At 45.7% G+C, this 25414-nt stretch overlaps 2 protein-coding genes across 4 annotated transcripts in view; one reads left to right on the top strand and one right to left on the bottom strand.

Annotated features, from left to right (window-relative positions):
- gckr (glucokinase (hexokinase 4) regulator) overlaps positions 1–14096 on the top strand; it is a 21795-nt gene extending 7699 nt beyond the window's left edge. Inside the window, exons 11-19 of one of the 3 annotated variants that reach the window (XM_031829250.1) lie at positions 1316–1414; positions 1542–1639; positions 2861–2937; positions 5547–5643; positions 8527–8624; positions 8791–8859; positions 9346–9486; positions 9610–9744; positions 13659–14096. In XM_031829250.1, the coding sequence (XP_031685110.1) occupies positions 1316–1414; positions 1542–1639; positions 2861–2937; positions 5547–5643; positions 8527–8624; positions 8791–8859; positions 9346–9486; positions 9610–9744; positions 13659–13823 (979 nt within the window). In that variant the 3' untranslated portion in view covers positions 13824–14096. Of the gene's footprint in view, positions 1–1315; positions 1415–1541; positions 1640–2860; positions 2938–5546; positions 5644–8526; positions 8625–8790; positions 8860–9342; positions 9487–9609; positions 9745–13658 lie in introns of all 3 variants that reach the window. The other 2 variants (XM_031829249.1, XM_031829251.1) reach the window with 2 other exon arrangements.
- A 3792-nt stretch (positions 14097–17888) lies between these two features.
- LOC116374715 (spore wall protein 2-like) lies at positions 17889–23571 on the bottom strand. The gene is made up of 3 exons (XM_031829248.1): positions 23107–23571; positions 22814–23014; positions 17889–22614 (listed from the first exon to the last, which is right to left on the bottom strand). The coding sequence occupies exons 1-3, from the start codon at positions 23362–23364 to the stop codon at positions 21289–21291; spliced, it is 1785 nt and encodes a 594-aa protein (XP_031685108.1). The 5' UTR covers positions 23365–23571; the 3' UTR covers positions 17889–21288.
- Between the last annotated feature and the right edge of the window lie 1843 nt (positions 23572–25414).

The following is a 25414-nucleotide window of genomic DNA, read 5'->3' as shown; positions in this document are numbered from 1 at the left end:
TCAGGGTGATGCGCTGTGTTGCTTTTACGCCAAACATAACGTTTTGCATTGTTGCCAAAAAGTTCCATTTTGGTTTCATCTGACCAGAGCACCTTCTTCCACATGTTTGGTGTGTCTCCCAGGTGGCTTGTGGCAAACTTTAAACAACACTTTTTATGGATATCTTTAAGAAATGGCTTTCTTCTTGCCACTCTTCCATAAAGGCCAGATTTGTGCAATATACGACTGATTGTTGTCCTATGGACAGAGTCTCCCACCTCAGCTGTAGATCTCTGCAGTTCATCCAGAGTAATCATGGGCCTCTTGGCTGCATCTCTGATCAGTTTTCTCCTTGTATGAGCTGAAAGTTTAGAGGGACGGCCAGGTCTTGGTAGATTTGCAGTGGTCTGATACTCCTTCCATTTCAATATTATCGCTTGCACAGTGCTCCTTGGGATGTTTAAAGCTTGGGAAATCTTTTTGTATCCAAATCCGGCTTTAAACTTCTTCACAACAGTATCTCGGACCTGCCTGGTGTGTTCCTTGTTCTTCATGATGCTCTCTGCGCTTTTAACGGACCTCTGAGACTATCACAGTGCAGGTGCATTTATACGGAGACTTGATTACACACAGGTGGATTGTATTTATCATCATTAGTCATTTAGGTCAACATTGGATCATTCAGAGATCCTCACTGAACTTCTGGAGAGAGATTGCTGCACTGAAAGTAAAGGGGCTGAATAATTTTGCACACCCAATTTTTCAGTTTTTGATTTGTTAAAAAAGTTTGAAATATCCAATAAATGTCGTTCCACTTCATGATTGTGTCCCACTTGTTGTTGATTCTTCACAAAAAAATACAGTTTTATATCTTTATGTTTGAAGCCTGAAATCTGGCAAAAGGTTGCAAAGTTCAAGGGGGCCGAATACTTTCGCAAGGCACTGTATCTGTGTGTGTATCTGTGTGTGTTTGTCTGTCTGGTTGTGTATGTTTGTGTGTGTGTGTGTGTGTGTGTGTGTGTGTGTGTGTTTCTATCTGTGTATACTGTATGTGTGTGTTTATGTGTGTATCTGAGTGTGTATCTGTGTGTGTTTGTCTGTGTGTGTTTGTCTGTCTTTGTATCTGTGTTTGTATATGTGTATATCTGTGTGTGTATCTGTGTGTATCTGAGTGTGTATCTGAGTGTATATCTGTGTGTGTTTGTCTGTGTTTCTGTGTGGTTGTGTATGTTTGTGTGTATCTGTGTGTTTGTATCTGTGTTTCTGTGTGTACTGTGTGTTTGTATCTGTGTTTCTGTGTGTGTTAATGTGTGTACTGTGTGTTTGTGTTCTACAGAGTTCTCCTGGACATGATGAGAGGATATGAGAGAGTCTATAGTGTCACCTACAGTCACAGTGACCAGATAGCAACACTGCTACAGACCGCAGGACTCAGGTACGTCAACTTCAGACAAACATCAGACAAACTTCAGACAAACATCAGACCAACAACTGGTTAAAAACACCAAGATGTTTGTTTGTGTGTGTGTGTGTGTTTGTGTGTGTGTGTGTGTGTATTTCAGCTTGCAGTGTGGTGGACGTGTGTGTTACCTGTCCTGGGGGTCTCTAGGTTTAGTGGGACTCATCGATGCCAGCGAGTGTATCCCGACATTCGGAGCAGGTGAGTGTGTTTGAGGACAGGGTATCCCGACATTCGGATCAGGTGAGTGTGATTGAGGACAGGGTATCCTGACATTTGGAGCAGGTGAGTGTGTTTGAGGACAGGGTATCCCGACATTCGGAGCAGGTGAGTGTGATTGAGGACAGGGTATCCTGACATTCGGATCAGGTGAGTGTGTTTGAGGACAGGGTATCCCGACATTCGGATCAGGTGAGTGTGATTGAGGACAGGGTATCCTGACATTCGGATCAGGTGAGTGTGTTTGAGGACAGGGTATCCCGACATTTGGATCAGGTGAGTGTGATTGAGGACAGGGTATCCTGACATTCGGGTCAGGTGAGTGTGTTTGAGGACAGGGTATCCTGACATTCGGAGCAGGTGAGTGTGTTTGAGGACAGGGTATCCTGACATTCATAGCAGGTGAGTGTGTTTGAGGACAGGGTATCCTGACATTCGGATCAGGTGAGTGTGTTTGAGGACAGGGTATCCTGACATTCGGAGCAGGTGAGTGTGTTTGAGGACAGGGTATCCTGACATTCAGAGCAGGTGAGTGTGTTTGAGGACAGGGTATCCTGACATTCGGGTCAGGTGAGTGTGTTTGAGGACAGGGTATCCTGACATTCGGAGCAGGTGAATGTGTTTGAGGACAGGGTATCCTGACATTCGGAGCAGGTGAGTGTGATTGAGGACAGGGTATCCTGACATTCGGAGCAGGTGAGTGTGTTTGAGGACAGGGTATCCTGACATTCAGAGCAGGTGAGTGTGTTTGAGGACAGGGTATACTGACATTCGGAGCAGGTGAGTGTGTTTGAGGACAGGGTATCCTGACATTCAGAGCAGGTGAGTGTGTTTGAGGACAGGGTATCCTGTAGTATTGTATAGTGGATTAACACAGGGACACGATACAGACCAAACCATAGACACTACATTGGATGTGTGTTAGTGATTGTGAAGTAAATACCCAATTACTGTGTGTGTGTGTGTGTGTGTGTGTGTGTGTGTGTGTGTGTGTGTGTGTGTGTGTGTGTGTGTGTGTGTGTGTGTGTGTGTGTGTGTGTGTGTGTGTGTGTGTGTGTGTGTGTATGTGTGTGTGTGTGTGTGTCTGTCTGTGTGTGTGTGTGTGTGTGTGTGTGTGTGTGTGTGTGTGTGTGTGTGTGTGTGTGTGTGTGTGTGTGTGTGTGTGTGTGTGTGTGTGTGTCTGTGTGTGTGTGTCTGTGTCAGACTATGAGGATATCCGAGGCTTCATCAGTGGAGGATACCAGGACATGGACAACATAGAGGGAGACCTCACATCACTGGTACAGAGCTACTGTTGGTGACATCACTGGTACAGAGCTACTGTTGGTGACATCACTGGTACAGAACTACTGTTGGCGACATCACTGGTACAGAGCTACTGTTGGTGACATCACTGGTACAGAGCTATTGTTGGTGACATCACTGGTACAGAGCTACTGTTGGTGACATCACTGGTACAGAACTACTGTTGGTGACATCACTGGTACAGAGCTACTGTTGGTGACATCACTGGTACAGAGCTACTGTTGGTGACATCACTGGTACAGAACTACAGTTGGTGACATCACTGGTACATAGCTACTGTTGGTGACATCACTGGTACAGAACTACTGTTGGTGACATCACTGGTACAGAGCTACTGTTGGTGACATCACTGGTACAGAGCTACTGTTGGTGACATCACTGGTACAGAACTACTGTTGGTGACATCACTGGTACAGAACTACTGCTGGTGACATCACTGGTACAGAGCTACTGTTGGTGACATCACTGGTACAGAACTACTGTTGGTGACATCACTGGTACAGAGCTACTGTTGGTGACATCACTGGTACAGAGCTACTGTTGGTGACATCACTGGTACAGAACTACTGTTGGTGACATCACTGGTACAGAACTACTGCTGGTGACATCACTGGTACAGAGCTACTGTTGGTGACATCACTGGTACAGAACTACTGTTGGTGACATCACTGGTACAGAACTACTGTTGGTGACATCACTGGTACAGAACTACTGTTGGTGACATCACTGGTACAGAACTACTGTTGGTGACATCACTGGTACAGAGCTACTGTTGGTGACATCACTGGTACAGAACTACTGTTGGTGACATCACTGGTACAGAGCTACTGTTGGTGACATCACTGGTACAGAGCTACTGTTGGTGACATCACTGGTACAGAACTACTGTTGGTGACATCACTGGTACAGAGCTACTGTTGGTGACATCACTGGTACAGAGCTATTGTTGGTGACATCACTGGTACAGAACTACTGTTGGTGACATCACTGGTACAGTATTACTGTTGGTGACATCTCTGGTGCAGAACTACTATTTATGACATCACTTCTACAGTACTACTGTTGGTGACATCACTGGTACAGAACTACTGTTGGTGACATCACTGGTACAGAACTACTGTTGGTGACATCACTGGTACAGTATTACTGTTGGTGACATCACTGGTACAGAACTACTGTTGGTGACATCACTGGTACAGAACTACTGTTGGTGACATCACAGGTACAGAGCTACTGTTGGTGACATCACTGGTACAGAGCTACTGTTGGTGACATCACTGGTACAGTATTACTGTTGGTGACATCACTGGTACAGAGCTATTGTTGGTGACATCACTGGTACAGTACTACTGTTGGTGACATCACTGGTAGATGTTATAATCTCCACCCGGCACAGCCAGAAGAGGACTGGCCACCCCTCATAGCCTGGTTTCTCTCTAGGTTTCTTCCTAGGTTATATAAATACATTTGATTTGATACAGAACTACTGTTGGTGACGTCACTGGTACAGAGCTATTGTTGGTGACATCACTGGTACAGTATTACTGTTGGTGACATCACTGGTACAGAACTACTGTTGGTGACATCACTGGTACAGAACTACTGTTGGTGACATCACTGGTACAGACCTACTGTTGGTGACATCACTGGTACAGAACTACTGTTGGTGACATCACTGGTACAGAACTACTGTTGGTGATATCACTGGTACAGAACTACTGTTGGTGACATCACTGGTACAGAGCTACTGTTGGTGACATCACTGGTACAGAACTACTGTTGGTGACATCACTGGTACAGAACTACTGTTGGTGACATCACTGGTACAGAACTACTGTTGGTGACATCACTGGTACAGAACTACTATTGGTGACATCACTGGTACAGAACTACTGTTGGTGACATCACTGGTACAGAACTACTGTTGGTGACATCACTGGTACAGAACTACTGTTGGTGACATCACTGGTACAGAACTACTGTTGGTGACATCACTGGTACTGAGCTACTGTTGGTGACATCACTGGTACAGAACTACTGTTGGTGACATCACTGGTACAGAACTACTGTTGGTGACATCACTGGTACAGAACTACTATTGGTGACATCACTGGTACAGAACTACTGTTGGTGACATCACTGGTACAGAACTACTGTTGGTGACATCACTGGTACTTAGCTACTGTTGGTGACATCACTGGTACAGAACTACTGTTGGTGACATCACTGGTACAGAACTACTGTTGGTGACATCACTGGTACAGAACTACTGTTGGTGACATCACTGGTACTGAGCTACTGTTGGTGACATCACTGGTACAGAACTACTGTTGGTGACATCACTGGTACAGTACTACTGTTGATGATCTGGCCTGATGCCCTTTCCAGTTTACAGAATAAATAGTCCCGTTTATTATCCGGCAGAAATGACTGCCAAGCCAAATATCAGCTGAAGGGAGACCATGAGTCATGGGCAATATATTTTACACAGAGAGAGAGAGAGAGAGAGCTGACACGCTTATTTTATTACCATATTTTCTAACAGTGTGTGTGTGTGTGTGTGTGTGTGTGTATGTTTTTCCAGGGATCCCAGTTCTGTATAGCCCATGAGGACTTTGTGAGTCTGGTTCTGCCTACTTTGAGTGACAGAGACACCGTCCTACTGCTGTACACATGTCATGGTGAGCCCACTGAGCTAAAGCCCTGGCACTAACACATGTCCTTGGGTCTCAGACAAGGTAACTAACAATTGTTGAGCATAAACAGTGTTAGGCCGGATTCAATACGATCGCTTTTAAGCACAATATGTATTCCACAAATCTATATAATCAATCTAAAACAGTCAAAAGTTTAGAATTTCACAATTTGAATTATATTTATCAAAAAATTAATATACCAACATTTTGGCTGTGACATCAAGAAAGGGACAGCCTGCTGGTGGCTTCGGTGGTGGAGGCCAATCTAAAGGGCCAATCTACAGGGCCAATCTAAGGGCCAATCTAAGGGGCCAATCTAAGGGGCCAATCTACGGGGCCAATCTACTGGCCAGGGTCCCGGTCTAGAAGCACGGTTTTGAGTTCTCCTACAGGAGGCTGTATGGATCTGTACCTGCTGCAGTGTAGTTTAGTAGGATGGAGGCTGTACCTGCGGCAGTGTAGTTTAGTAGGATGGAGGCTGTATAGATCTGTACCTGCTGCAGTGTAGTTTAGTAGGATGGAGGCTGTATAGATCTGTACCTGCTGCAGTGTAGTTTAGTAGGATGGGGGCTGTACCTGCTGCGGTGTAGTTTAGTAGGATGGGGGCTGTACCTGCTGCAGTGTAGTTTAGTAGGATGGAGGCTGTACCTGTTGCAGTGTAGTTTAGTAGGATGGGGGCTGTACCTGCTGCAGTGTAGTTTAGTAGGATGGAGGCTGTACCTGCTGCAGTGTAGTTTAGTAGGATGGAAGCTGTATAGATCTGTACCTGTGGCAGTGTAGTTTAGTAGGATGGAGGCTGTACCTGCTGCAGTGTAGTTTAGTAGGATGGAGGCTGTATAGATCTGTACCTGTGGCAGTGTAGTTTAGTAAGATGGAGGCTGTACCTGCTGCAGTGTAGTTTAGTAGGATGGAGGCTGTACCTGCTGCAGTGTAGTTTAGTAGGATGGAGGCTGTATGGATCTGTACCTGTGGCAGTGTAGTTTAGTAGGATGGAAGCTGTATAGATCTGTACCTGTGGCAGTGTAGTTTAGTAAGATGGAGGCTGTACCTGCTGCAGTGTAGTTTAGTAGGATGGAGGCTGTATGGATCTGTACCTGTGGCAGTGTAGTTTAGTAGGATGGGGGCTGTATAGATCTGTACCTGTGGCAGTGTAGTTTAGTAGGACGGAGGCTGTACCTGCTGCAGTGTAGTTTAGTAGGATGGAGGCTGTATGGATCTGTACCTGTGGCAGTGTAGTTTAGTAGGATGGGGGCTGTATAGATCTGTACCTGTGGCAGTGTAGTTTAGTAGGATGGGGGCTGTACCTGCTGCAGTGTAGTTTAGTAGGACGGAGGCTGTACCTGCTGCAGTGTAGTTTAGTAGGATGGAGGCTGTATGGATCTGTACCTGCTGCAGTGTAGTTTAGTAGGATGGAGGCTGTACCTGCTGCAGTGTAGTTTAGTAGGATTGAGGCTGTATGGATCTGTACCTGTGGCAGTGTAGTTTAGTAGGATGGAGGCTGTATGGATCTGTACCTGCTGCAGTGTAGTTTAGTAAGATGGAGGCTGTACCTGCTGCAGTGTAGTTTAGTAGGATGGAGGCTGTACCTGCTGCAGTGTAGTTTAGTAGGATTGAGGCTGTATGGATCTGTACCTGTGGCAGTGTAGTTTAGTAGGATGGGGGCTGTACCTGCTGCAGTGTAGTTTAGTAGGATGGAGGCTGTACCTGCTGCAGTGTAGTTTAGTAGGATGGAGGCTGTATAGATCTATACCTGCTGCAGTGTAGTTTAGTAGGATGGAGGCTCCATCCTACTTGCAGTATATCATGGTAGCCAATGTGTGTGTTAGCCATTATACCTGGATGTATTGCTACTGCTGCTAGTAACTTTAGTGATGTTAGCACTCGGGTTACCATTATACCTGATATTACTGTTACTGCTGCTAGTAGCATTAGTAATGTTAGTACTCAGGTTAGCATGTGGCTAGCTATAGCTACCATCGGCCAACACCAGAGTTGTGCTAATAGCCTAAAGGGGCTATGCTAACAGCCAAATATCAACAACAAAACAAATGAGGACTCGGTATGTTGTGGGTCTCCACTGTTTTGTGTGTTCTTCTCCTGTTGTGTGTTCACTCCTGTTGTGTTCTTCTCCTGTTGTGTGTTCTTCTCCTGTTGTGTGTTCACTCCTGTTGTGTGTTCTTCTCCTGTTGTGTGTTCACTCCTGTTGTGTTCTTCTCCTGTTGTGTGTTCACTCCTGTTGTGTGTTCACTCCTGTTGTGTGTTCACTCCTGTTGTGTTCTTCTCCTGTCGTGTGTTCACTCCTGTTGTGTTCACTCCTGTTGTGTTCACTCCTGTTGTGTGTTCACTCCTGTTGTGTGTTCACTCCTGTCGTGTTCTTCTCCTGTCGTGTGTTCACTCCTGTTGTGTGTTCACTCCTGTCGTGTTCTTCTCCTGTCGTGTGTTCACTCCTGTTGTGTGTTCACTCCTGTCGTGTTCTTCTCCTGTCGTGTGTTCACTCCTATTGTGTTCTTCTCTTGTCGTGTGTTCACTCCTGTCGTGTTCTTCTCCTGTTGTGTTCTTCTCCTGTTGTGTGTTCACTCCTGTTGTGTGTTCACTCCTGTCGTGTGTTCACTCGCGTTCTTCTCTTGACTTATCTTTTCAGAACGCTTTTCCGACATGACTTCGGTCAAATTCTGATAAAATTTTATTCAAAACACAAATGTAAAGTGATATGTCATATTGGGACTTTTAGTTGGAAGTAGGAATCTAATCAGAAGGTTTAACAGCAACCTAAATCTGCAGTCTTCCCATTAAAGGCAATGTTCCAGCAGTTCCTCAGATTGAATTGCAGCCTCTCTGTCCCAGACAATGCCATCCGTTTTTGTTTAGATGACGTTGGTGATGTAGAGAAGATGGTCCACAGAGTGAGAGAGAAGACCTCCAACCTACACTCTCTCTATCACGGACTAGAGGGAGACACCGCTGTTGTACGTGCACACACACACACACACTGATTGGCGTACATGCGTGTGTTTGTTTTCCTGAGTGATTGCCTGTGTGAGTGAGTGTGTGTGTGTGTGTGTGTGTGTGTGTGTGTGTGTGTGTGTGTGTGTGTGTGTGTGTGTGTGTGTTAACTGTGCTGTATGTTTTCAGGACAGCATTGGTCTCCTGTGTTCATCTGTCCTCAACATAACCTGGCCCTCCTCCTCTACTGTCCACATGGTACATCACATGACTTCAGTCAGTTCAATACAGGTCTATAGTGGTACATCACATGACTTCAGTCAGTTCAATACAGATCTATAGTGGTACAACACATGACTTCAGTCAGTTCAATACAGGTCTATAGTGGTACATCACATGACTTCAGTCAGTTCAATACAGGTCTATAGTGGTACATCACATGACTTCAGTCAGTTCAATACAGACAGCTTTTATTCTGCTCATTCTCATCCTCTCAACTCATCAATTTTTCTCTCTCTACCCCAACCCCCTCTCTCTCTCTCTCCCTCCCCCTCGCTATCTCTATCTCTATCTCTCCCCCTCTCTCTCTCCCCCTTGCTCTCTCTCTCCCCCTTGCTATCTCTCTCTCTCTCCCCCTTGCTCTCTCTCTCTCTCTCCCCCCTCTCTCCCCCCCCCCCCCCCCCCCCCCCCCCCCTCTCTCTCTCTCTCTCTCTCTCTCTCCCCCCTGCAATCCCTCCCCAGCAGTGGGAGCTGTCCAGTAAGTTGGTGCTGAATGCTGTGAGTACAGGAAGTCACGTTTTAAAGGGAAAGATCTACAGGAACCACATGGTAGACCTACAGGTCACCAACAGCAAACTGTACCACAGGGCTATACACATACTGCAGGTACGCACGCACGCACGCACGCATGCACGCACACACGCACACACACACACACACACACACACACACACACACACACACACACACACACACACACACACACACTAACCATCTCTCTCCCTGTAGAAGTTGTCAGGTGTCTCCCTGACCCAGTGTGAGGAGGCTCTATTGAAGGCCATATATCATGTGGAGCAACTTCCAGAGGATATCACCTCAGCTGGGGTCACCACACACACACTCACCGCCAGCCGCAGGAACAGGGTAAATAAACACACACACACACACACACTCACCGCCAGCCGCAGGAACAGGGTAAACAAACACACACACACACACACTCACCGCCAGCCGCAGGAACAGGGTAAACACACACACACACACACAAAACCAGCAGCATGTGACAGGGGCAAGAGTCCATTACAGATGACAAAGGAAGACCCAGCCGTGATCTGCCCAACAATTCCTCTCTACCAGATCAACTCATTGCATTTTATGCATGCTTTCAAAATAATACAATTGTGCCGGGTCAGAGGGCCGCCACCGACCCAGAAGATTGGGTGATCTCGCTCTCCGAGGCCCGACATGAGTAAAGTCTTTAATCAGGTCAGTACCCACAAGGCCGCGGCGCCCAATGCTATTCCAGGTTTGCGTTCTCAGATCACATCCCGGTCTGTAATCCCCACGTGTTTTAAGATGACCACCATCATTCAAATCAAATCAAACTTTATTAGTCACACGAGTCGAATACAACAAGTGTAGACCTTAAACAACAGTCGTTAAACAACAGTGCAGTTCAAGAAGAAGAAAATATTTACCAAGTAGATTAAAATAAAAAAGTAAATCATAAAAAGTAACACAATAAGAATAACATTTTCTGTTCCTAAGAACTCTAAGGCTTCATGCCACAATGACTATCACCCTGTAGCATTCACTTCTGTAATCAGGAAGTGCTTTGAGAGGCACTATGATACACAACAACTCTACCATCCCAGACACCCTAGAACAATTCCAATTAACATACCGCCCCAACAGATCCATAGACGACACAATCTCAAGTTGCACTCCACACTGCCATCACCCACCTTGATAAGAGGAATACCTCAACTCAGCAAAAAGAAGAAACGTCCCTTTTTCAGGATCCTGTCTTTCAAAGATAATTTGTAAAAAATAAAAAATAACTTCCCAGATCTTCATTGTAAAGGGTTTAAACACTGTTTCCCATGCTTGTTCAATGAACCATAAACAATTAATGAACATGCACCTGTGGAACGGTTGTTAAGACACGAACAACTTACAGACGGTATGCAATTAAGGTCACAGTTATGAAAACTTAGAACACTAAAGAGGCCTTTCTACTGACTCTGAAAAACACCAAAAGAAAGATGCCCAGGGTCCCTGCTCATTTGTGTGAACCTGCCTTAGGCATGCTGCAAGGAGGCATGAGGACTGTAGATGTGGCCAGGGCAATAAATTGCAATGTCCGTACTGTGAGACGCCTAAGACAGCACTACAGGGAGACAGGACGAACAGCTGATCATCCTCACAGTGGCAGACCACGTATAACAACATCTGCAGAGGATCAGTACATCCGAACATCACACCTGTGGGACAGGTACAGCACGGCAAAAACAACTACCCGAGTCACACGCGGTTTTGTCTCACCAGGGGTGATGGTCGGATTCGCGTTTATCGTCGAGGGAATGAGCGTTACACCGAGGCCTGTACTCTGGAGTGAGATCGATTTTGGAGGTGGAGGGTCCATCATGGTCTGGGGCGATGTGTCACAGCATCATCGGACTGAGCTTGTTGTCATTGCAGGCAATCTCAACACTGTGTGTTACAAGGAAGACATCCTCCTTCCTCATGTGGTACCCTTCTTGCAGGCTCATCCTGACATGACCCTCCAGCATGACAATGCCACCAGCCATACTGCTTATTCTGTGCGTGATTTCCTGCAAGACAGAAATGTCAGTGTTCTGCCATGGCCAGCGAAGAGCCTGGATTGCAATCCCATTGAGCACGTCTGGGACTTGTTGGATCGGAGGGTGAGGGCTAGGGCCACTCCCCCCCCCCCAGAAATGTCCGGGAACTTGCAGGTGCCTTGGTGGAAGAGTGAGATGCACTGCAGTACTTAATGCAGCTGGTGGCCACACCAGATACTGACTGTTACTTTTGATTTTAATCCCCCTTTTGGTCAGGGACACATTATTCAATTTCTGTTAGTCACATGTCTGTGGAACTTGTTCAGTTTATGTCTCAGTTGTTGAAACTTGTTATGTTCATACAAATATTTACATATGCTAAGTTTGCTGAAAATAAAACGCAGTTGACAGTGAGAGGACATTTCTTGGCAGGCCTTATCACCGGCGACAGTTAGACAGCCTACAGGGAGGTCAGTGACCTGGTAGTGTGGTGCCGGAACAATAACCTCTCACTCAAAGTCTGTAAGACCAAGGAGCTGTTTGTGGACTACAGGAAACGGAGAGGACGAGAACACACTCATCCACATCGACGGGGCTGCAGTGGAGCGGGTCAAGGACTTCAAGTTCCTCAGTGTTCACATGCACACAGTCGTGAAGAATGCGCGACAGCACCTCTTCCCCCTCAGGAGGTGGAAAGGTTTGGCATGGGCCCTAAATCCTCAAAATGTTCTACAACGGTAGCATTGAGAGCATCTTCACTGGCCGCATCACTACTTGTTATGACAATAGCACTGCCCTCGATCCCAGTACATCACTGGGGCCGAACTCCCTGCCATCCAGGAACTCTATATCAGGCGGTGTGAAAGGAAAGCCCGGAAAATTGTTAAAGACTCCAGCCATCCAAGCTATCGACGGTTCTCTCTGCCTCTGCATGGCAGGCGGTACACCGTGCATCAAGTCTGAAACCAACAGACTCCTAAAGAGCTAGTAGCCATAAGACTGCTAAAGAGCTAGTAGCCATAAGACTGCTAAAGAGCTAGTAGCCATAAGACTGCTAAAGAGCTAGTAGCCATAAGACTCCTAAAGAGCTAGTAGCCATAAGACTGCTAAAGAGCTAGTAGCCATAAGACTCCTAAAGAGCTAGTAGCCATAAGACTGCTAAATAGAGAACTAAATATCTATAAAATAAAAATAAATATATATCTGAGTTGACGTTTGTATCTTATTCTCACAGGGCCCTACAGACTACACGCACTGATACTCCAACATACACACACACCAACCCACACTGATACTCCAGCACCAACAGACTCCTAAAGAGCTTGAAGCCCTCGACCCGCTCCACTGCAGCCCCGTCAGTGTGGATGAGGGCGTTCTCGTCAAACACAAATTCCATCATTCATAATATGCACATACATTTATACTCACTCTACACAAATACACGCACTCACATACAATCATCATATACGCTGCTGCTACTCTGTTTATCATATATCCTGATGCCTAGTCACCTGACCCCTATACATATCTACCTCTATCACGTCAGTATCCCTGCATATTGTAAATAATGGTGCTGGAACTGACCCTGTATATAGTATGCTTCATTGGAGGCTGCTGAGGGGAAGACGGCTCATAGTAAAGGCTGGAATGGAGGGAATGGAATGGTATACAAATGAAAACCATGTGTTTGATGCCATTCCACTCACTCCATTCCAGCCTTTACTATGAGCCGTCCTGTCATCAGCAGCCTCCTGCTTACTTTGTATTCTACTTTCTTATTTTATATCTTCTGTGTTTTTCTTCTACCTTGTTATTTTTAGTGCTACATTGTTATTGATTACGGCATTAAAACACTGACACAAACACACACCGCTATCTGTCTGTCAATTGCTAACTGTTGTTCTGTTGTTCTCTCTCAATTCAATTCAATTCAAGGGCTTTATTGACATGGGAAACATGTGTTAACATTGCCAAAGCAAGTGAGGTAGATAATATATAAAGTGAAATAAACAATAAAAATTAACAGTAAACATTACACATACAGAAGTTTCAAAACAATAAAGACATTACAAATGTCATATTATATATATACAGTGTTTTAACAATGTACAAATGGTAAAGGACACAAGATAAAATAAATAAGCATAAATATGGGTTGTATTTACAATGGTGTGTGTTCTTCACTGGTTGTCCTTTTCTCGTGGCAACAGGTCACAAATCTTGCTGCTGCTCTCTCTCTCTCTATATATATAGGTGGTCCCGCTGGCGTTAGTCTGTCTGCTGATTGGTTGCTCTCTCTCTGAGGCGGAGTCTCGTCTGGAGTCCCACCCAGTGGTGCGTGATGCTGTAGAGGCTTGTCTGACATCATCACAACATCTGACATCATCAGCAGGAGACCAGAACTCCACAAATCATTGACTTCCTACAGTTGGAAACTTTATGATACTATAGTATTATAATTATACTATACTTTGATTAACTATACTTTAATAATATGTTTTGATAAGATCAGTTCGTAACCTCTAAAGGAATGTGGTGGATGTAACCTTAATCATTTATCTTCCATTTACTAACATAACAAACACTACATAGTATGATAACATTCGGAAAGTAATCAGACCCATTGACATTTTTCACATTTTGTTACGTTACAGCCTTATTGTAAAATGGATTAAAAATCATTTAAAAATCTGCAATCTGTACACAATACCCCATAATTATAAAGTGAAAACAGGTTTGTAGAATGTTTGCAAAATAGCTTATTTACATATGTATTCAGACCCTTTGATATGAGAATCGAAATTGAGCTCAGGTGCATCCTGTTTCCATTTATCATCCTTGAGATGTTTCTACAACTTTACCTGTGGTAAATTCAATTGATTTGTAAAAGGCACACACCTGTCTATATAAGGTCCACAGTTGACAGTGCATGTCAGAGCAAAAACCAAGCTATGAGGTCGAAGGAATTGTCCGTAGAGCTCCGAGACAGGCACCATCCCGATGGTGAAGCATGGTGGTGGCAGCATCATGCTGTGGAGATGTTTTTGAGCTGCAGGGACTGGGAGGCTAGTCAGGATCGAGGAAAAGATGAACAGAGAAAAGTACAGAGAGATCCTTCAAGAAAACCTGCTCCAGAGTGCTCAGGACCTCAGACTGGGGTGAAGGTTCACCTTCCAACAGGACAACGACCTTAAGCACACAGCTAAGACAAAGCAGTATTGGCTTCGGGACAAGTCTCTGAATATCCTTGAGTTGCCCAGCCAGAGCCCGGACTTGAACCCGATCGAACATCTCTGGAGAGACCTGAAAATAGCTGTGCAGCAACGCTCCCCATCCAACTTGACAACACTTGAGGGGACCTGCAGAGAAGAATGGGAGAAACTCCCTAAATACAGGTGTGCCAAGCTTGTAGCATCATACCTAGGACTTGAGTCTGTAATCACTGCCAAAGGTGCTTCAACAAAGTTCTGAGTAAAGGGTCTGTATATTTATGTAAAATGTGATATTTCCATTTTTTATTTGTAATAAATTAGCAACAATTTTAAACAAAAAACCTTTTGCTTTGTCATTATGTGATGTTGTGTTTAAATTGATGAGGAGAAAAAAATATTTAATACATTTTAGAATAAGGCTGTAACAGTTCATCTTTCAATCACCCACGTGGGTATATGCTCTTAAAAACCAATGAGGAGATGGGAGAGGCGGGACTCGCAGCGCATCAAGCGTCACAAATAGAACCAAGTTCTATTTTAGTGTCTGGCTACGTAGACGCTCCTGGCTACACGTGAGCAGTGTATTTACACATACAGCAGACTGTAACCATGTCACTGTAACCATGACAACAAGGTAGCACCAGAGGGCAGTAGAACAGCAGACTGTAACCATGACAACAAGGCGGCACCAGAGGGCAGTAGAACAGCAGACTGTAACCATGACAACAAGGCAGCACCAGAGGGCAGTAGAACAGCAGACTGTAACTATGACAACAAGGCAGCACCAGAGGGCAGTAGAACAGCAGACTGTAACCATGACAACAAGGCAGCACCAGAGGGCAGCAGAACAGCAGACTGTAACCATGACAACAAGGCAGCACCAGAGGGCAGTAGAACAGCAGACTGTAACCATGACAACAAGGTAGCACCAGAGGGCAGTAGAACAGCAGACTGTAACCATGACAACAAGGCAGCACCAGAGAGCAGTAGAACAGCAGACTGTAACCATGACAACAAGGCAGCACCAGAGGGCAGTAGAACAGCAGACTGTAACCATGACAATAAGGCAACACCAGAGGGCAGTAGAACAGCAGACTGTAACCATGACAACAAGGTAGCACCAGAGGGCAGTAGAACAGCAGACTGTAACCATGACAACAAGGCAACACCAGAGGGCAGTAGAACAGCAGACTGTAACCATGACAACAAGGCAGCACCAGAGGGCAGTAGAACAGCAGACTGTAACCATGACAACAAGGCAGCACCAGAGAGCAGTAGAACAGCGGCATGTAACCATGACAACAAGGTAGCACCAGAGGGCAGTAGAACAGCAGACTGTAACCATGACAACAAGGTAGCACCAGAGGGCAGTAGAACAGCAGACTGTAACCATGACAACAAGGCAGCACCCGAGGGCAGTAGAACACCAGACTGTAACCATGACAACAAGGCAGCACCAGAGGGCAGTAGAACAGCAGACTGTAACCATGACAATAAGGCAGCACCAGAGGGCAGTAGAACAGCAGACTGTAACCATGACAACAAGGTAGCACCAGAGGGCAGTAGAACAGCAGACTGTAACCATGACAACAAGGTAGCACCAGAGGGCAGTAGAACAGCAGACTGTAACCATGACAACAAGGCAACACCAGAGGGCAGTAGAACAGCAGACTGTAACCATGACAACAAGGCAGCACCAGAGGGCAGTAGAACAGCAGACTGTAACCATGACAATAAGGTAGCACCAGAGGGCAGTAGAACAGCAGACTGTAACCATGACAATAAGGCAGCACCAAAGTGCAGTAGAACAGCAGACTGTAACCATGACAATAAGGCAGCACCAGAGGGCAGTAGGACATGACATTATAAAATCTACTGCAACTGTAGTTGGAAACAAAGCCGTAGGTTGAGTTCTTGTCCGGGTTAGATGCGTTGCTATTGCATTGCAGATTGTTATATCATATGATGTGGTTAGCTGCTATGTTAAGCACCTATTGAGGCGTTGTGAGATCTGGCATTCGTCCGCAATGTAGTAGGGCAGGAACTCGACCGTATAGAGACGTTGGAGCTGGACGCCACGTTGTTACCTCTGAACATTCCATTCACCCACTCATGAGCTGTGATGTTCAGACATTTCCATCAATTGCTATTGGACAATCTTGACCAGAAACCTGTGGGCCACATGGTTAGAATATCAGCACCTATAAGCCAATATGTCGAAGCTGTGATCCACCTCTAGGTATTTGGAGTTATCTGTGAACAAAGCCAATCTGACACAGTCCTGAGGTCTCATTGGTTCACTTCCAGTTATAATAAAATCTGTTTCAGACCATTTTCTTAAACAATTTCCTCAAAGCAAGTTTACCTAAACAGTCAAAGGACATAGAACATACTTGAGAATATTCTCAACTTTCTCCTGCAGGGATCCGTCTCCCAGCGAGATAATATTTATCACAAAAAAAGGTCTGAATGTATCCCACAGCCAATGCAGCATTGTGCTGATACTGACAGTGTCTGTTTCTGCCTTGTGTCCGTGAGGCTACGGCTCAGATTGGACTGTGGTGTAACACATCCTCAATCCCTCTGTGGCAAATTAAAAGACACACACACACACACACACACACACACACACACACACACACACACACACACACACATATAGAGGATTAGAGTAACATGGGTGCTGTTCTCTCTCAGAGTGACTGAGCTGCTTTAGATCCGGTATCCTGGAGCCAATGTGGCACTCCTGGTGCACTGTACACACACTACACACACGACACACACACACTACACTCACAGTACACACGACACACACACCCACACACACACTACACACACACTACACAAACATTACACAGACTGAACAGAATCTAAAGGGATCTCACTCTCCTCTTCACAAAATAGTTAGTCTTTATCTGAACTAGATCTTTTACAAAAGAGTTCAAGTGTTCTAATCAGTGGAAATCTTACGCACGGTACCTTTAAGCAGCAACAAATTTCAGCAACAAATTTCAACTAAACAGTATTTTTCGTTTAAAATATTTTATTTGATTCATTATTATACATTAAAATACATTAGAATCTTCTTTTGAAACTTTACATGGTGTTCCCAAGGTTATGTCACACAAGATTGACAGCCGAACGGACCAATAGCAGCATAGACATGTCCCACAGCACCACCAACCAACCAATAGGACTTGATTGACGCCCAAAACAAAACAAAACAAACATAGACTGCAGTAGACTGAGCCTGAGAGAATCATAGTGCACATCTCTGTCTCAACCCTGTGTAAAGACATGTTACAGTGTAGATATATAGATATGAGGAGGACTTCGCTCTAAACTACAAGTGTCCTGTTTGATCTTATCCATAAATATATTCAATACATCCAGATAACCCTTCAGTCAGGTACGACAACAACAACAGCAATACCAGCTGTACCGCTAATAATGACATTAAAGATAGAGATAGATGTCTCTCTTCTCCCTCATCTCTCTTGACACCATGGTTGCAGTAAAAGCCTATTTATGCTTGATCCCCCCAAAAAATGTGGCCGGAGGCTCTGAACGGAAGGTGTGACGCAATTGCAGAGCCTCCAGAGGCACACGGAGACCAAACTGAGCTCTGTACCGCATCGCCTTGGGCCTCCCAAACTCTGTACCAATGCGGAGGGTTCCGAATAGCTCCTCATTGACATGATTGGTTGACAATCTCACTTCCTTGACAACAGCTCTGCGCTGCTCGGCGATGGGCAAGAAGAATGACTTCTGCAGAGTCCGTAATCACCGTAAATGGTGCTCCGGCCAATGCAGACGTCGGATTGACCACGCAACGTCTTTATTAAGACTTTAGTGATTACCGTCCCACATGGTTAAAGCCCTCCTGCGTCATATCGCTTGACAAAACAACTGAACGCAACAACACAGACGCAGATCAGGGGTGCGTTACCTTGACAACTCAACAACAACAACCTTCACGGGTCTGACAGAAAGCAGACACTTAAACAGGTTCGGTACTAGTGATGAGCGATTAACGGAAATGTTGTACTTTTTTTTTTTTTGCTATTAAACAACTAATTGACTGAAGTCAGTTCAATTACTTGAAATACATTCATTTTTTTTTGTGTGAGCCCAACACACAAATCATTCAAGAGAGAAATCAAGTCAAGAACTATGTGGGACGCTGGGCTGAAGGGAGTTGTAGTTTTCATAGACGGGTTGGATTCGCAACTATGGGGCAAAACTGAGAGGGTTCGTATCCATTCTTATCCAATGTTTATTGAAAACGTAAATAAATGTATTGATGAGCTAGCGATTTTTTTTTTGCCATATTAGCATTGACATGAAATCAGCCAAAACAAGACATGATATCAATAACAAGAAACGAGACACATCCAGAATCCCCACACGCTAGTTTCTTGTCATTCTTGCAAACAATCTGGCCATCCAGAATCACAACAGGTTGACGTCTGCCCCACGGAAGCGCGCACATCGTTTTGTGATGTCAGCTAACCCATCTACATAAAGCAAATATTCAACTTAGTAGTTCAGTGCAGAAACATGGGTCATTAACTACAATGCCCACAATCCATTGCGCCCGTTCTTTCCTGCTTCAACAGAGACTGATATACGTTTACGCCTGCTCTGTTAGGTTAGATACACACAGACCGCAATGTGCACAACACAATGACAAGAGGGACAGAGATAGTTGGTGAAAGTACGCCTTATCTTCTTTGAAGAACTAGTAAAATGATTTAGCCAGACAGCTCTGCGGCATACTTAGGCAGGCTAGCTAAATAGGATGACAAGACAGTACAGTATGGGGAGCACAGATATAATATTAGATGGGCTGGCTGGCAGCTACTGCCTGAACAGATATGAGACCATGACTTTAAAGAATGAAAAATAATAAAAATAATTTAAGAAAACCTAAGTAAATATACACAACTGAAATATTGTATTATTTCATAGTAATTTCAATATGCTCTATTGGTGTCTACCCAATGTGGACCTGACAGAGTCAATGGAATATTTTCTACATGTTTTGGCAATTGAATGTTCACTAGTTTAGGCTTTGGAATTTCTATTAAAGAGCAAAAAAAAATATATATATGTTTAATTTCATGATTCCATAATGCATTTAAAATATGTTTTAATTATCGAAATTGAAATGGAGAAAAAAAAACATGATTATATTTTAATAATCGAAACGAAACCGAACCAACTTCAAAAAGCACTAATCGCTCAGCACTATTCGGGTACCAAACATTATAGGGAAGTTGTCCGTCATACACCCATCACAATCGTTCATACAACCCTCCTTCCCTGAGATTCCAATGGCAGTCTTCAAACACTGAGCTTCAGAATGACACTACAGTAATCTTATCAAGTATACATACATGGTTTGTTGCTTATATATTATATAAATATATAGTTTGGTTGTTACTTTGAATACATTCCCCCAATGCCTATTGTCACAGGGAGGTATATGTTTATGGCTAAGTGATACAAGTTAACCTGTATGTGATGTCAGTACCTTGTGCTCTCAGGTTAACCTAAGAGAAGTGGTTTACAAACTAAACCATATTTCTGTCTGGGACCCAGGAGGAATTGGTCTCCACTTTGAGTCCTGTTCGGGGAGAACCGGTCTAGGGTGTAATTCTGTTTAACAACACACCTATTCACAAACACAAAATACGCATATCATCATGACGTCCAGAATATACACCCCTCCAGACAGTAGAGAATATACACCCCTCCATACAGTAGAGTATATACACCCCTCCAGACAGTAGAGTATATACACCCCTCCATACAGTAGAGAATATACACCCCCCCAGACAGTTGAGAATATACACCCCTCCAGACAGTAGAGTATATACACCCCTCCAGACAGTAGAGTATATACACCCCTCCAGACAGTAGAGTATATACACCCCTCCAGACAGTAGAGTATATACACCCCTCCATACAGTAGAGAATATACACCCCTCCAGACAGTAGAGAATATACACCCCTCCATACAGTAGAGTATATACACCCCTCCAGACAGTAGAGTATATACACCCCTCCAGACAGTAGAGAATATACACCCCTCCATACAGTAGAGTATATACACCCCTCCAGACAGTAGAGTATATACACCCCTCCATACAGTAGAGAATATACACCCCTCCAGACAGTAGAGTATATACACCCCTCCAGACAGTAGAGTATATACACCCCTCCAGACAGTAGAGTATATACACCCTTCCAGACAGTAGAGTATATACACCCCTCCAGACAGTAGAGAATATACACCCTTCCAGACAGTAGAGTATATACACCCCTCTATACAGTAGAGTATATACACCCCTCCAGGAAAATAAAGTCAGACATAAATACAATTGGTTTCTAGAAATATACAAATATAATTTTCACATGACATCTTATGGTTTGTAATATTATGATTGTTTCAGTTATACCCTTCCATAACAATAAAAAGTACATGCCACTCTGACTTGGCAGAATCTACCTTCACCTGTGCAATACCTCCGGTATAGATATTTTTAACCTAGAGAGGGGATTATAAAGTGCTTTATGTGACTGTGATGCTTGCAGATCTAGAACATCCAGTTCTATCTTCTGTGATAGAACTGGACGTCATAGATCATTACTATGTCCTGTGAGGGTTACATTTCTAGATCATCTAGTTCTATATCGCTCTCTTTGGGTTTCCTGCGTTTGGCTCTGGCTGGAGATCGGCTCCTCCTCTGGCCTTTCCCCCCAGACCCCTCACCTGCAGACGCCATCTTTTGTCCATCAGAGCCGGTTTCCTTGGTCTCAATGGGTGTTAAAGAGCGCATTGGTGAAACTGTGTTCTCCATAGATCCTGGCTGGGACTCCACAGAGGTTCTGGTCATCTGGCTTATCAGGGGGATTTCTCTGTTTCCCTCTTTCACCTCTTCATTCTCTTCTTCAGGATTCAACTCCTCCACAGCATCCTCCACCCCCACATTGCCCTCTGTGCCTTCCTCAGGAGTCTCTCCCTCCTCCTCTCCACTTGTCTCTCCTGCTGTGTTTTCATTCTCTTCCTCCTCCTCTTCTTCCACCTTGAATTCAGACACCACATTGTTCTCCTCTGCCTCCTCTCCTCCATCCTCCTCCTCCTCTCCTCCTGTTTCATCCTCCTCAGCTGTTCCCTCTCCTGTCTCTACTCCCTCCTCACCCTCCCCCTCTCCCTCCTCCTCATCCGTCTCCTCCCCCTCTCCCACCACCTCATCCCCCTCTGCTGGTCCATCAACAGTGTTTTCATCTCCTCCCGCTTGATCCTCCTGCACTGCTTCAGCGTCCCCTGCTCCTTCCTCCTCCCCTTCTACTAACTCCTCCCCCTCTCCAGTCTCCTCCGCGTCCACGCCATCTTCTCCTGAAATTTCACCTCCCATCTCTCCTTCCTCCTCCTCCTCATCCTCTGTTCCCTCCACCACTCCATCCTCCTGTTCTTCAGTCTCTATCTCCTCAGCTATTTCCTCAGCTATCTCCTCCTCTACATCCCCCATCACAGACTCAGCTCCATCACTCTCCTGTACTTCCTCCTCTCCCTCAGTCACTCCTTCCTCTTCCTCCTCAGGGATAGCTTCCTCTATGACAACAGTTGGTATAATATCCTCCTTGGTCTCCTCCTCTTCCTCGTCTTTGTGTACCACCTCTGGATTCACACCCTCCTCTTCCTCTTTCTTCTCCTCCAATTCCAGGTGATCATTGTTCAACCCCTGCGTGGGGCTAGAGGGCGCAAGAGGCTTTGGGTCTCTCTTCATCAGCAGGATCTTCCGCAGATCAAACGCCATCATCACCGGCGCTGAGGCGACCACAGCTTCCATTTTGATTTGTTGGACATCCGCCTTCTTCCGTATGCAGGCGTCGCAGGGACAGTATTCATCCTCGCCCTCGCTGCGCTGGTCACTAACATCCGAACCCTGCTCCCCGTCACTCTTGTTCACTGACTGAACCTTCATGACCTTCAAAACACAGTCAAACTTTATTACGAATGTATGCAAAACATGACAATACACGTTACAATAAATTAGGAATTCAAATATATTATGTAATAAAGTCTTACTTAAAAGTTTTTTAAAAAGCTGTTAAACTAAAATAGTGACTTTGTTACTGAGTGACTTTAAAGGTAATTTAGAAACCTCAGGTGTTGGCCCCTCCCACCTTTAGCCTCCGCCTCCTCTGGTCTGTAACGGTTGAATCGCGGGACAGGATAGGGGGGCGCGGCATGCCCCCCCGCCCTGCACGCCCCCGGATCTTCCTCAGCTCACGATCAATGCTCGTCTGGATCCTCTTCTTCACCTCGTCTCTCAGCTCAGTGATCATAGTGTCCAACATCACATTGTTGTCTAGGTCCCAACGTACCTTCACAAACACAACAGTATTATCAAGATTATTCATTTAAAAAATGATGATGAATATGATGATGATGATGATTCATGTTGTTGTATCAGTACCTTGAACTCAGCCATGGCGTCGACGTAGTGGGTCATAAACTGTTTCTCCAGCTTCTTCAGCAGGTTGAGAACCCAGACCGGGTCAGGGTCCTGGGAGACACGCTTGGTGAGCAGGGCTCGCTGGACTGACGGAGGTGTCCCTGAGCTAGGGGTGTCCTCCGGGGTGTCTCTCTCTATGTCAGTGGGGGACTTATAGGCCGTGCTGTTTGAAGAGGATGGGCTTCTTGGGGCTTTGAGGCTCTCAGGAGTCTGCATCATCTCACCTCTCCCTGCGGGCGACTCTGAGATCGCCTCATCCTCCCCTGGACTGCTCTGTACTCGGCTGGCGATGTCTGGGGTGGCCGTGTCTGAAAGCAGCTCTGCTGATGCTCCATCCCCTCCCTCTGTCTCTCCCTCTCCTCCCTCTGTCTCTCCCTCTCCTCCTGTCTCTCCCTCTCCTCCTGTCTCTCCTACTCGTTCCTCCCCCTCTCCTCCCTCTGTCTCTCCCTCTCCTCCTGTCTCTCCTACTCGTTCCTCCCCCTCTCCTCCCTCTGTCTCTCCTGCCTCCCCCACCCCTTCCTCTTCCTCCCCTCCCTCTTCCTCTCCCTCTGCTATGGGAGTGATGTCACCTGCTGTATCATCTGGTTTGCCTTTCCCAGAACCCCCCGACCCAGCTGAGCCACTGCTCAGGTCCACACCAGAGTCTTTCATCCTCTCCTTCTCCTCTGCCTCTCCCTCTTTCCCCTTCCCGGGGTTGGGCTTAGACAGCCACAGTGACTCTAGTATATCCATGACCTCTTGGTATCGCTGGTCCCTGTCAGGGCTTGGAGCTGCAGCTGGGAGAGAGGGCGGGTCGATGAGCTGCAGCTGGGCCAGACAGTCCAGCAGACCTTTAGCAGAGGAGCTCAGTCTGCGTCCGTACACAGGACTTATCTGGAGTAAAGGGATAGAATTAGGAATAAATTGTATCAAATGTGTTTGTTTTTTTATCTCCCTGAAAATCATACAAACCATGAATATGACACATTAAAAATATGAAATTAATAATAGTTTAAAAGTATGAAGCATATCAGTAAAACTATAAAGTATATAACCCTATGAGAAAAAGATTTGGAAAATTCCTATTTTGGGTTGAAAAGATGTTGAAAATACAATGAAAATACTTTTCAACATCTTGTGCTCACTGGAAAGTAAAAGTATGCAAAGAAAAGTCTAGAAACAGGAAATACCTCAGGCAGGGAGCTGCATCGGCCCAGTGTAGGGCTCAGTAGAACCTTCATTACTGCCACAGATGAGTGGCAGCTCCGAGGCAGCTCTGATTCTTTACTGAGGAACAGGTGGCGAGGACGAGAGGAAGTGATGTCATTGGTGGGCGGGGCTGGGTCAGGGCAGAAGCCAGCACACTCTCCCCCTTCTCCTCCCTCCTCCCTCTCTTCTTCTTTTTCTTCCTTCTCTTGCTCCACTGCTACTGCCTCCTCCTCTCCCCTCTCTTCCTCCTCCTCTTTCACCTCCTCCTCTTCCTCTGGGTGCTCTGCAGCCTCCTTCACTTCCTCTTCCTGTTGTCCTGGTTCAGCCATGTTCTCCTCTTCCTCTTCTTGTTGTCCTGGTTCAGCCATGTTCTCCTGTTCCTGTTCCTCTTCCTCTTCCTGTTCTCCTGGTTCAGCCGTGTTCTCCTCTTCCTCTTCCTGTTCTCCTGGTTCAGCCATGTTCTCCTGCTCCAGCACTGTGGTCTCAACAGGTTCTTGTTTCTCCTCAGTCTCCTCTCCTCCCTGTCCCTCTGTTTCCCCTCCTTTCTCCACGGCTTCCTCTCCTTCTTCTGTCTCCTCAATTCCCTTGTTCATCTCGTCTTCAGGGCTATCCATACCGCCGTCGGCAGGTATGCCTCTCAGCCAATCACTGACAACGTCGTTGGGCAAGGTGTTAGGCAGACAGAGGGGATCCAGCTCCTCTAACTCTACCTCTTCCTGTTCGGGTTTCCTGCTCCTCCGACTCTGTCCACTCTTCCCGCTCTCAGTGAGGCTAACCGTTGACCCTACAGGGCTGGAGGGGCGCAAGGCGGCAATGTTCCCCTTGAGCAGGTCAGCAGCTGACAGGAACTGAGAGAGGAGGCTGTCACTGATGCTGGCCGTCTCCAATTGAATGGTGGGACTGGGGGACTGGGGGACAGGGTCTCTCGCTCGCGGTGACTTTGGTCTGGAATTCCTTTCTATCACCGTCTTCACAGAGCGAACGCTGTCTGTGTCACTCTGAGCTTTGACTCTGTGACCGTGACCTTTCACTTGCAGGAAGTCGGAGGCGCTTATATTTAGACTCTCCTCCTCATGGGCAT

Source organism: Oncorhynchus kisutch, linkage group LG7 (genome assembly GCF_002021735.2).
Source record: "Oncorhynchus kisutch isolate 150728-3 linkage group LG7, Okis_V2, whole genome shotgun sequence".
Taxonomy (NCBI): domain Eukaryota; kingdom Metazoa; phylum Chordata; class Actinopteri; order Salmoniformes; family Salmonidae; genus Oncorhynchus; species Oncorhynchus kisutch.
Note: the sequence above shows the minus strand (reverse complement) of the source record. Positions and strands in the feature narration are given on the sequence as shown.